Genomic DNA, 12180 nt, shown 5'->3' with positions numbered 1-12180 from the left:
AGGAGAAAATCCTGGAGAAAACAAACAGTTGAACATCAGCAGGGCTACCTAGGGAGATTTCAGCTCTGAAATAGAAGACGATGGTCTCAGGGAAAAAAAAATCTTGCCATTTTGGGCTATTCCTCTTTATGTCTCAGTTCCCCTGCTTTTAGTTTAAGGTTAAAGGGTAAGTCTCAAGGACAGAATGGGAACACCCATGCAGTCCAATTTTCACCATGTGAACTGACATCCGCTCTTTGAAGAACAGAGCTGACACTGCCTAACACGGAGTTTTAAACCAAAAAGCAAACAGGCAAGGACTAAAAGTAGGAACACAGTGAAAAGTCCCAAGAGAGAGGCATGCCATTGTCTTTCGTCAGCTGAAGAGCTCGTTGAAGGTAAGAGAAGTAGTTCTGCTCATGAAAGAAGACTTCTCATTTGAATCATCTAGACAAATTGATCCTATAAAAACCAATTTCCTGGAAAGGACTCGCCCAAGCAACATTCACATAATCTCCATTCAGCAGAAAGACCTTGAAACAAATGTTTATTTAATTCTTTTTACTTCCAGAATCGTTTTTGTTTTTGTTTTAAGGGGGGATTTGGTGCCATGAGGGTACAAAATTGGCTAGGCACACATTGCAGTTAAGAGTCCAAGTGCAAGAAGAAATGCAAACTAAATCTCTAAACCCACAAAGTGCCAACCTCAAAGCCATATCTCCTTCATTAAGTGCTATATTTTTTCCTTGGGTTTTGCACCCAAAATAGCCCTAGTGTGCATGGCTGGCTTCTAGGATAGAGGCAGAGTAAGACCATGAGGCACAGTTATACAAGTATGACCATCCTGTGACTAAACATGGTGGAATGTCCTGAGTCATAAGCCTGGCTTGACTCAATTAACATCTCCACAGTGCCACCAGCACTCTCCCTTCCATCTGACACTGTAAAATGGTCACAGAATCACAGAACAGTTGAAGTTGGAAGGGAACTCTGGAGGTCATCTGTTCCAACCCACCTGCTCATGCATGGTCACCTAGAGCAGGCTGCCCAGGTCGTCTTTATGCTCCTAAGCAGCAGGGGTTGAGGAAGGAGAAGGTGCTGAAGCACCATGTGCCCATACTTGTTACCCAGCACCTTCACCTCATGATACTTGCCCAGGAACATTAAACCCATCTTTTCCAAACTCTGTTTCAAGGCAAATTATCTGTATGACTGGAAGATGAAGCAGCTCATTACATAGTCTTCCCCTTTCCATCAGAAACAATATTTTCAGGATCTGCCCGCATGTACCATTCCACCCAGGCCCCATCATACACGGCGACGTCTGGTTTGCCACAGAGGTATGCCCCCAGAGCCACGTGGCAGGCAGTGACCCCAGAGCCACACGTAGCTACCAGAGGCTTTGAGAGGTCCACTTTCTTCTCTTGGAACAGACTTTTGATCTGCTCAGGGGTCTTCTCTAAGCCGGACTCTGTGAGGAAACTGGTGAAGGGAATGTTCACGGAGCCAGGGATATGACCAGGCTCAATTCCTGAAAGAGAAACAGTACAGATAGGAATTAACCTCTACTGTCCAGGACGAATCCATCACAAAACCCATTATCTGTTTCTCTAGGAGGGGTATTTACTGTTTAGCGTATTTTGTTAAAACATATGCATTTATTTCTGTTAAAGCTTGCTTTACTAGATTAGTGATTACTCAGGAAGGATGGCTGTAGCCTTCAGGCTATTACATGCACAGAAAATCCTGTTATTAAGTTCTATTCTTCCTCCCAGCTCCCTCCACCAGAGCAACCCACTCTGCAGAGTTGCTCATTGAAGCATTTCCACGGGTTCTTCTGATGGAAGAGAAGCCAGTACATGGAGAGATTAATACACATCTTTGAGGTGTATGAAAGCTACTTACCTCACCCCAGCCCTTCATAAGAAAAAAATACACAGTTTTCCCACCCCTGAGTTTTCAAACAAGCACTAGGCAGTCAGTGGGAGAGGAGAACAGGTGGATATATTGTATTAAGTTCCATCCCATAAGGGGCAACAATATATCCCATCACTACTTCCACAGGAGTCAAACTTACAGACAGGTTACATATAAGCCCTTGTAACTACCCCAGTATCTCAGCAGGCACATTACCATCTCGGGGCTCTGGCTCTATACCCTGGAACCGTCCTGCAGCACGCGCATCCACTACTTGGAAGCGGTGGGAATCCAGGTTATCTAAGATGTCCTCATAGGTTTTCACCATGCCCTTGTCCAAGGTGGCGTGGAACTCAGAGTGAGCTACTGGGTTTTTCCCAGAGCTCAGTGGAAGTCCCTCTCGCAGCCAGTTCTTCAGGCCACCATCTAGTAGGGAAACTGCTTCATGTCCAAAGATCCTGAACATCCACCAAACTCGAGGTGCTGAGAAGAGGCCTTGGTCGCTGCCATCGTACACCACAACATGGGAATCATTCCCTACACCCAGCTTCCCCACATACTCAGCAAAGTCACTGGCTTTAGGCAGCATATGATCGTAAGGTGAAGTACGATCGCTGCACTGGTCAATATCGAAGAAAACAGCACCGGGGATGTGGCGTTCCTCAAATTCCTGCTTCGGGTCACGCTTCATCTTCGGCAAATACCAAGATGCGTCCACGACTTTCAAGGCCTGTCCAGCTTGCTGGGACTTGATGGCTTCTGAAAGCCATTTGGCAGACACTAGAGCACGGTAGAGGAGCTGTTGCGACATCGCTCCTGAATCCTAGCCAAGATTACCTGATCTCCGGGGTTTGCTTCAATCCACCTGTCTGCAAAAGGGAAGAAAGTCAGGAATTAGAGACCAGCCTCACAATAAGTGACCAGACAAAGATGTGTTTTGGAACCAGAGCACTGTACCCACACTGAAATGAGAACTTAAAGCCTCGAGTGAGGGGTTTGCAGTGCTACAGCCCTGAGAATAGGGATTTCATGGAGCTCAGCCTAAACCCTGCACAGAGAGGGGCAGCTATGGCAGAGCTCCACCCTACACCCAGCCACCACAGCCCACCAGCCCTTCCACACCCAGCACTGACAGCAATACGAGGACAGCAGGACAGCCTTGGGACCCCAAAAAATGAGGATTTGAGCACCCTGCTGCTCCCACACCCCCCTCCAGCCCACCTCCAGCCGAGGCCGCACCCGGCCACCACCGCACGCCCCAGACACCCCCCACCCCATGCAGGGGAAGGGAGGGGAAAGCCAGGGGGCCCCGTACCTCAGTGCCGAGCAGCACCAAGCCTCGGTCCCCTCCAGCCGGGCCCTACACCGCCTCCGGGGCCCTCCCAGCGGGCCGGTCCCGGGCGGTGCCGCCCGCCCCCGCGCCGCCCCTCGCCACCCCGGGTCCCCCTTGCTGCGGCGCGGGGCCGCCATTTTGTGTGTGTGTACAGGGTATTGGGGGGGGGGGGGGGGGGGGCAGCCCATTTTCGGCTGTCCTTCGGCTTCCCCTCGCTATCAAGGGGGGATTTGGGGATCTCAGCCCCTTCCCCTCCGCCCAGCTCGGCAGCCCGAGGGGCTGGCACCGGCCTGCCCCGCCCGTACGGGCTGATTGGCCGTGTCCCGGCTCCGCCACCGCCTCGGGTCTCTCTGGCTTCCGAGATGGCGGCGCAGGTGCTGGGCAAGGCGCTGGTGTCCTCCAAATGGCTGGCCGAGGCCGTGAAAGCCGGGCGGGTCGGGGCCGGCTTGCGGGTGCTCGACGCCTCCTGGTACCCTCCGCAGGAGCGAAACGCCCGGCAGGAGTTCAGGGAGAGCCACATCCCCGGGGCGTCTTTCTTCGACATCGAGGAGTGCCGGGACAAGTCGTCCCCGTACGACTTCATGCTGCCCAGCGAGGCTGGCTTCGCCGACTACGTGGGGCAGCTGGGGATCGGCAACGACACCCACGTCGTGGTGTACGACGGGGACAAGCTGGGCACTTTCTACGCCCCCCGCGCCTGGTGGATGTTTCGGGTCTTCGGGCACCGCCAGGTGTCGGTGCTCAATGGTGGCTTCAAGAACTGGGTGAAGGAGGGCCACCCCGTGACGGCGGAGGTCAGCCAGCCCACACCGGCGGTCTTTAAGGCCAAGCTGGACAAGAGCCTGCTGAAGACCTTCGAGGAGATGATGGAGAACGTGGGGTCCAAGCGGTTCCAGGTGGTGGATTCCCGCCCCGAGGGCCGGTTTCGGGGGACTGAGCTGGACCAAGGTAAAGAAGGGGGAACAGCACCCGACCCCTGCGCTGGAGTAGGATGAGTGTTGATAGTCCGAGCATAATAACACCTCGCAGCCAGTGGGCATGCATCAGCCTAACTCATGGATTTACCTTAAGGCATATGCAGCTGAGCAGTCGGATCCCAGCACCCTCATGGGATGCTTTTCGTGTAATTCGTTGTAAAGCTGCAGGAGAAAATAGCAGACAAAGGAGCAGGAACACCTGGAGGTCTGCAGTCTGGCTCCAGGATCCTCTATCCCACATCCTGCAGAATTTAATCAAACAATGCAAACATGGGAGATGAGAGCTTCCAGGGGGTTCTTTAGGGCCCAGTCTAATAGTAACAGGCACATACAAGCAGTATTAGTACAGGCACCTCTCACAGAAGTGAACACACCAGCAAAAGCCGAGGTTGTTTTGCATAGTGCCGTAACCCAAGAAACATTTACCTTTTTGCTCTGGTTCCCAACAAACAGAGAACTTGCTGGTCCTGATCAAAGGTCATTTGCTCTCTGCCGTAAATCTAACAGGCTTAAATAAGGAAAGCCCCAAACCTTTCCCAAACGTTTGTGCTGTCACCCTGTCTCTTCTTGAGAGTAAAAGGAATAAAAATTGATTTAGTTACCTCAGTCCCGTGCTGGATATGCAAGCAACAGAGGTGGGAGAAATACACATGCAGTGGGGACAGCTGGTACGGGAATGTGATTCAAATGAAATTCAAGTTGGTTGCTAAAGGAGGCCCATAGTGTGTAATTTAAGCCTTGGTATATTGCAGAATGTCTTCCCCTCCAAATCAGTATCAGAAATGGCTTTAAAAATCTGGACATTTAAAAACAATATGAAAAACTCAATAACAGGCTTGTCTTGAGTTATGATCCGCTCCATCAGAGTGGGAGTGCAGCAGGTTTCTGTGGTCCTGGGGCTGTGCTGTGCCTCTGTGTTGCAGGTTCGCTGTTACTCTGCCCTGAACATTTCATTATGTGCGTGCTGCTTCACAGCCATCAAGTGGGACACTGCGCCCCAAGCTCTGAGAAACCAATCCTGAAATAAATTCCCCCTGCCAAACCTCAGGACTGTTTGGCTGTAATGGCTTTGTGCACGTGGTTTGCCTATGTGTCTGTGGTGCACCCTAAACACTTGACCTGTGCTTGATGCTGCAGAAGGTGGGCGTGGATGGGAGTGATAGCAGATATTGTTGCAGGGAGAGAGCGGAGTTAGGCTTATCACTCATTCCGTTTCTTCCCCTATTGCAGCCCATCAAAGTGAAGGTGGAATTTTAATCTTAAGACGTGAATAAAGCCCTCCTTGCTGATAGAGCTGATGGATTTCACGTTCTCTTTTCCAAAGTGGAGTTGTCACCGGGTGACAAATACCGCAGCCCCTGACATCATCTTGAAAACAGATTTCTCCTTTGAAATGAGTCAGCATGGAACAGTTTATTTGTGGTGGTCCAGTTTTGCTTCCCACAGCAGATCCAGCAGGGTAAGCACTCCAGCTGCAGCTGCTCGTTCTGCAAGAGCTCGACAGCTTTCTGAGCCAGGCCAGCCAATAGCTGTGCTACAGCCAGTGGTGGGTAAAAGGCAGTGCTTACACCTAAAAGAACAATTTGAAATCAATGCTGATTAATTACAGGGGTCATTCCATCAGGGAGGAGAAACATAGCCTGCAATTTAGAAAAGAAGAATGGTCTTGAGGTTAAGGAACTTAATGTGTTCTCAGGTGATTTCAGTTTAATTATTGCCTCAGCTCTTGACTTCTTAATTAAGTCCATTAATCTCTCCAGTTCCATGAACTCCATCACCAGAAGAGGCTAATTTCAGCTGATGCTTTTGTCTGCTTAGTTTTTCAGCTCCTTATGGTAGGAATTAGCTGCCGCTGCTTTATTTTTATGCAGCAGTCACCTTGGTGGTGACTTAGATCTTGTAATGTTTAATACAAGTCACGATACATACTTCATTTTCAGTTGCTGGTGGATATCTACACACATTGATAGGGTGGAGAAAGGTAGATGTGGTGTCTTCACACTGGGTCTCAGAGGTCTTAAATACAGGTATGGCTTTGGATGAAAAAGAAGCTCTGATGGTAGTGCTTGATGTGCATCCCTGACCTGTGCACAGAGTGGGTAAAGTTATCCCTCCAGAGTGCTGTGTCCCTGGAGGAGCTGGCAGCTCAGGACTAGCTTGGCTCATGAGCTGTTTTCAGCAGCAGCCAAACCAGCATATTCACACAGGTGCTGCTGGGTGCAGATCCAGGGAACCAGCCTGAACAGAGGCCATCCAGGGACAGACGATTAAAATAATTGCAAGGTGGTTACCAGTGCTGATTCTCTCTATTTTTCACAAAAAGAAATGAGGAACAGGAATTGTGACTGAACAGAAGTATATAAAAAGAAGAGAAACTTGCCAGACAACAAAATCTGTTCTCTAAAAAAGAAAGTAAACCCTAAACTGCTTAATGAACATCCAGCCATTTTTATTTCTCATTCTCAGACCTTGGGTAGTCCCTGTCTCCCTTACTCCCATCTTCTGAGCTCTTATTTTGACCAGCTCCACACAAAAAGCTTTTGCTCAGCTTGAATGATCAGTAGCAGCGGGAGGGAGAATGAAATGTCGCTGCTCCTTCCTCTAAGTGGAGTCTGCAGCTTGGAGCAGACTGTCTGTATGTTGTCCGTGAAGTAATTCTCAAGGCACAACATAGAGAGTGTGACTTTCAAAGTCTGTTTCATCCCTCAGGAGCTTACAGTCAGAGCTGTCCATCTTTGTGACAAGGTTGACAAACAGAAGATGCCAGGCTGGAAGTCGTGCCAGTTCTTAGAGTTGACTCTTCTGGCCACATACACACGCAGTATTTTGACATTGGTGGCAAAGGCTTATTGATCTGAAAATGAAGATCTGTCAGGCCTGGACGGAGCTTAAAGTGTTCTTCCAATGAGTTCGCAGTAGGTCAGATGAGATCTTTAATGGTCTGCTTGAAGACATACAGTTTTAATGAAAGAGAGAGGGAAAAAAGGCAACAGAGGAGGATTTGGGAGAGAACAGCTATTTGCAGTCAGCAAACTCCAAGACCACAGGGAGTTAAATGTGAACAAGGCACATCTTTTATCTTTTTGCCCTTAAGAAATTCCATTTGGAGCTTTTGTCACAAAGGGAAAGGCTGGAGAAAAGAAACTGTAGTCTTAGCTAGACAAATAGCCAATGAAAAAAAAAAAAAAGAGATGTTTAAGCAGAGAACCTAACAGATGTGGAAAAGGGGATTAAACAGTGAAGAAGATAACATATTACAGGTTACAGAGTGTGAGGGAGGATTGCCAGAAGCCCAGCTGAGTGAGACTTGGCAAAGGAAATTAAAACAAATAACAAAAACTGCTGGAGCAAAGTGTAAAAAGCGAACAAGGAGAGCAGGAGTGAATAAGGTCGCTATGCAGTTAGCAGGGGTTCTGGATGAAAGATCGTGTGCAGCCTCCGAATTGCAGCGAGTCAGTGCTGCTGGCTTTTTGTTTTTTCCTGAGGATAAAGTCTTACAGAGTGAGGGGTAGCAACAGGAAGGGGAAAGAGGAGGAAATGATCGTTTCTAAACAGGGAGTGTAACCAAAAGCTATCCATATGCTCAGATCTGTGAGGCAGAAGATCTCTATCCCAAATACGTGTCAAAAATCAGTCGTGACATTGCAACTCCATGAAGCAAGACATTTACTAAGTAGATCACATCAGAGCATGATTTTATAGGACCGAGACACTAGCAAAGCTTGTGTTTTTAATTTAGGATAGGAGGTACAACATAACCCATGTGGCTTTTGATCTATTAGCATAACATCAATAGATTGGAAGGCTTTCCAAAGACTTTTCAAGAAAAAGTATTTGAATTGAGGGCGATATTGAATTAAATACCTTGATAAACTTGCGCTGCAACTAAGGACTCTGTTTCTTTGACAACAGAATTGATTTGCCAGATAAGAAGAAAGGGAACATTCATGCCTGGATGTTGTGCCTGTTTACTTCCTTCCAGCTATTGGAAGCAGCCACAAAGTAGATTTAATCCATTTGAACTTTGACCCACGCTTGGAAGCAACAGAAGAGGATGGCAAGAACCTCAGATGTAGTTTGGCCTTGACAGCAGCAGTTATTAACCTCCTGTTTATCAGTCGAGATGCTAGGAAATGACACTTTCTTATCTAGTAGACAAGGGAACCTATAAAGCGATTCTTGTAGTAGCTGGGAGTCAAGCTCTGTGATCCTAGGGTCCCTTCCTTGAGTTACAAGGGTGACTGCATGACCGGTGTGGAGTATGGCTTTGCGTCATCTGAGGCTCAAGTGGATGCATCTTCTCTTCTTCAGATCCTGCTCTGTCCAGCTTTGCCTTCTAGTGCTGATAAAACTTCCTCAGCCACTCCAGAGCACTTCGTAGGCAGTCCAAGGAGCTGTGGTTGTGCAGTGTCAGCTAGTTCTTTCCGCTCAACACCCACATACATGAGTAAATGCTGTTTCTACAGAATTCCCTGTCTTGAGCTCTGGTCTCTCTGACAAACTTCAGAATGTCTGGAGCAAGGAAATCTCGCTCTAGATGAAAGCCAAAATACTCAAATGAGACTGTTCTTTTCCGAGGCTGTTCTTCTCCTAACTAAAGATTCATTTAAGGGTGGTAAGTGTAGAACATGGAGGGATACAAAGCTGTGTATTGTGGACAATCACGACCATGGGGCCTGGAACAGCTAAGAATTGAGTCAACGACCTGGCAAGCTTCTTCGAGCAAGAGCTGGCTCCTCTTGTTCAGCCCCCAGGACTTCTTGACCTCAGCAGACTTCCCCAGTGTCCCCCTCCACTCAGGATGAATTAAGAGACAAAGATAATCCATCTCAGACAGAGAGGGATTTTGTGAAGCAGACTAGGGGCAGCTTTGCATGTCACTTTTGCCCAGTTGAGCAAAAATCCCCTCCTTGGCACCCCTCTGACATCCTGTTTTCCCCTCGTGGCATGTCTCATCACGTCATGACATCACTCGGCATGAGCGATGACACTGCGGTATCATCACGACGATGCCAATCTCTGACCAAGTGTTACTTTAATCATTTGGCCCTGACAAAGGCTCCCTGCCCTGATCTTTCCCCATCTCTTGGGATCAGCTACCCTGAGGACTGAGGGAATTGGAAAGCTATAAATGAAACATTACCGTTTCTGTAACTTTCCCAGGGCTGACTTGTTAGAAATTCAAACCTAGCAAAGAGCCGTTCCCTGAAATGCATTTTCAATGTAATATTTAATATTTCCTGCTCCAATGGGGCTCGATCTAAAGCCTCTCAAAGTCAGTGGAAAAACTCCAGTTGAGTGTAATGGATTTCAATTAAGCCTGTAGTGACAGAGATTGAATTTCAAGGATGTGATGAAAGTCTCATTCATCGTATCTTTATATCTGCTTCTCTCTAGAGACCTTGTTCGTGAGATGTAACTTTCAACTTAGCTGAAGTGGTCAGCTGTACCGGTAGAAAAACAGGACCCATGCTGAGTTTATCCCTGGAGTGGATAAGAAGTGTTACAGAATCTAAATTCTCACTTCCCTGACCCTATTGCCCTGGTGTGGCTGCCTCAGCAGCAATGCGCATGACGTTAAGGTCGCTGTACTTTCCCGAAGCGTGATTTTAATGTGGCACAGGAATGAGCTGTGAACAGAAAGCTACTTTCACAAATTTCACCTACAAGCCACAGCTCTTGCTTATGAAAGCTGTCACTACACGCTGCTGGCATAGGTGGGTAAGGTCAGAAAGACGCTGCTATATTTCTCTTCACACAGATCCCCTTAATGCCTTTGCTAGGATCCATCCTGTGGTGGCTCTTTGATTCTTGTCACATCCAGGGCTGCCAAAGCCTTCAGATTCCTACCTCCTATTGCTTTCGGGGCGGTAATAGCTTGCTAAAAATCCTGGAAGTTTTGACTTTAGCAAAGTTGAATAATCGTTGTCCTCCTCTTTTTAGCCCCCTGTTGCTTTGCATCATCGTCGTATCCTGAAACAAATGAGTATCCTGGAGAGACTGGGAGTGTCTGCGGCGATGTCTCTGCAGTGTCTCTTTTTGTGGGTATCTTTTATCACCTTAATTAACGTCTCCCTGCTCATATTTTCTTTTCTCATTCCCTCTTGCAGGGCTGGAATCTGGTCACATCCCCGGTGCTGTGAACATACCCTTCCAATCATTCCTAACAGAAACTGGCCACGAGAAGAGTGTCGAGGAGATTCAACAGATGTTCCGTGACAAGAAAGTGGATCTCTCAAAGCCGCTGACGATCACGTGCCGTAAAGGCGTCACGGCGTGTCACATTGCCTTGGCTGCCTACCTGTGCGGCAAGCCTGACGTGTCCATTTATGATGGTTCTTGGTCGGAGTGGTTCCACCGTGCCCCACCTGAGTACAAGGTCTCTGAGATGAAGCGCAACAAGGCCTAGAGGGAGCCTTGTTTCTTGGGCAGCGAGATCCAGAAGCAATCTCCAGCCCAGGCGAGGGGGGAAAGTGGAAATAAAGAAAAATCATGCCGATTTGTATTTTGCCAATTTTTCTAAGAATAATTTTTATCACTTCTTACACTTTCTCACAATGAAATAAAATTTACTTCAAAGATGATGCGTTTATGAACACCTCTAATTATTCTCGGCTTCCCGTGACCTCTTTGTACTGGGTGGGGAAAACAGTTTTGCAGGATGAGGGAGAGTTGCACACTTCCCTTGGTGAGAGCTCAGGTCCATGGTACGGTGCAACAGATGAGAAGTCTGGAGCTAAAACACAGCACTGGGTGCTGAACACAGGAGGGCCAGGCTTTGGTTCAGCATGAGACCCTCTGCCAGCCAGCCGTCTCCGTTTTCTGTTGTGGAAAATGGGTGCACCTCTGATGGGGGGTCAATGAGAGAATGTGAAACATTTGCAGATGCTAGAAGATCCCGTTCTGCTGAAATACAGGCTTGTTGATTATCGTTGTGTTATGGAAGTGTCCAAGAACTCATACACATGAGATGAGGACTTACGGGCACAGGCACTTCATGAGATGCGAGCCTTTTACTCTCTTTCCTGTTTCTTCTTCTTTTTTTTTTTTTTTTTCCCTTTTTTTGATGAAGGATGACCCTGATCTCTGCCATGTTTCTTCTGGTTCCCATGGTGACTACAGCTCATAGAGGGAGGGATGTTCCCTAGCAACTGTCCCTGCCGTTCAGCCTTCACACCACCTCTGTACCTGGACTTCAGCAGGACCTGTCTGCTTGTAAGAATCACTGTGGCATCGCGTCAGGGGCCATGGAGCAGGTGAGAGAGGTGGTTATGGAAGAGGCTTTGCCCCACGCTAAATCCTGGATCTTTTCTATATGAAAGAAAAAAAAGAGAAAATTTCATTTTAACCCAATTCATTTCATTTTAACCCAAAGGGGCTTCTCAGATCTGGAAAGTCATTAAACTATTCATATATTTTGGAGGTCCGATCAGATGTGGAAGGCATATGAGACCATTACTGATCGCATCTGGTCATACTAATCCGTACACCCGTCTCTCCTCCATGGCTGGTTGTCAGAAAAGTCAAGAGTGCTAGGGCTGTAGAAACACTTTGTTGGTGGTGTTTTTCAGAAAGAGGTATCAAGTTTAATCGTTTTTAGCTGTTTGATCAAGATAATGTCATTTCTGGTGTGTCATGTGTTGTCCCTTACAGAATTGGCTTAACAAAGGAGTAAGCAGGCATTGTTCTACAGCGTTTGTTACCCAGGAGGATGGTACAAAGATCTTTGAGTCCTTCTTTGTATTGAGATTCAGGCATCTCAGGGTGGAACTTTGGCTGGCTGAAAAGTGAAATGAACAATAAGCACTAGCAATAACATCAAATCCAATTACAACCTAGAAAGTAGGGACAGTGGCAGGACTTCAGCGTCACTTTATCCAGCGTGAATTGGGGAAATGAAGGTTGTCATTGAATGGGATTTGGGAAATGAGCACGTTGCCTCTGTACGCAGAAATTCTGCTACACTGAGAGATG

At 47.7% G+C, this 12180-nt stretch overlaps 2 protein-coding genes across 3 annotated transcripts; one reads left to right on the top strand and one right to left on the bottom strand.

Moving 5' to 3' along the window:
- Window positions 1-511: 511 nt before the first annotated feature.
- On the bottom strand, window positions 512-4500 carry MPST (mercaptopyruvate sulfurtransferase). 2 transcript variants are annotated; one of them, XM_082780082.1, is made up of 3 exons: window positions 4295-4500; window positions 2113-2765; window positions 512-1510 (listed from the first exon to the last, which is right to left on the bottom strand). In XM_082780082.1, the coding sequence occupies exons 2-3, from the start codon at window positions 2705-2707 to the stop codon at window positions 1212-1214; spliced, it is 894 nt and encodes a 297-aa protein (XP_082636208.1). In that variant the 5' UTR covers window positions 2708-2765; window positions 4295-4500; the 3' UTR covers window positions 512-1211. The 2 variants fall into 2 exon arrangements, with proteins under 2 accessions (XP_082636208.1, XP_082636207.1); XM_082780081.1 differs by lacking the exon at window positions 4295-4500 and adding an exon at window positions 3212-3346.
- TST (thiosulfate sulfurtransferase) lies at window positions 3395-10790 on the top strand. The gene is made up of 2 exons (XM_082780099.1): window positions 3395-4177; window positions 10317-10790. The coding sequence occupies exons 1-2, from the start codon at window positions 3592-3594 to the stop codon at window positions 10613-10615; spliced, it is 885 nt and encodes a 294-aa protein (XP_082636225.1). The 5' UTR covers window positions 3395-3591; the 3' UTR covers window positions 10616-10790.
- The last annotated feature ends 1390 nt before the right edge of the window (window positions 10791-12180 follow it).

The sequence above is a fragment of the Aythya marila genome (assembly GCF_965140915.1).
Source record: "Aythya marila genome assembly, chromosome: 1".
In the NCBI taxonomy this organism is placed as follows: domain Eukaryota; kingdom Metazoa; phylum Chordata; class Aves; order Anseriformes; family Anatidae; genus Aythya; species Aythya marila.
Note: the sequence above shows the minus strand (reverse complement) of the source record. Positions and strands in the feature narration are given on the sequence as shown.

Bases quoted from the DNA above. Each gene is read 5' to 3' on its own strand.
- MPST (XM_082780082.1), bottom strand. From the start codon at position 2,707: ATGTCGCAACAGCTCCTCTACCGTGCTCTAGTGTCTGCCAAATGGCTT. The intron at 1,511-2,112 runs GTAATGTGCCTG...TTTCTCTTTCAG, and splicing joins AGAGCCAGAGCCCCGAGATG to GAATTGAGCCTGGTCATATC.
- TST (XM_082780099.1), top strand. From the start codon at position 3,592: ATGGCGGCGCAGGTGCTGGGCAAGGCGCTGGTGTCCTCCAAATGGCTG. The intron at 4,178-10,316 runs GTAAAGAAGGGG...TCCCTCTTGCAG, and splicing joins GGGGACTGAGCTGGACCAAG to GGCTGGAATCTGGTCACATC.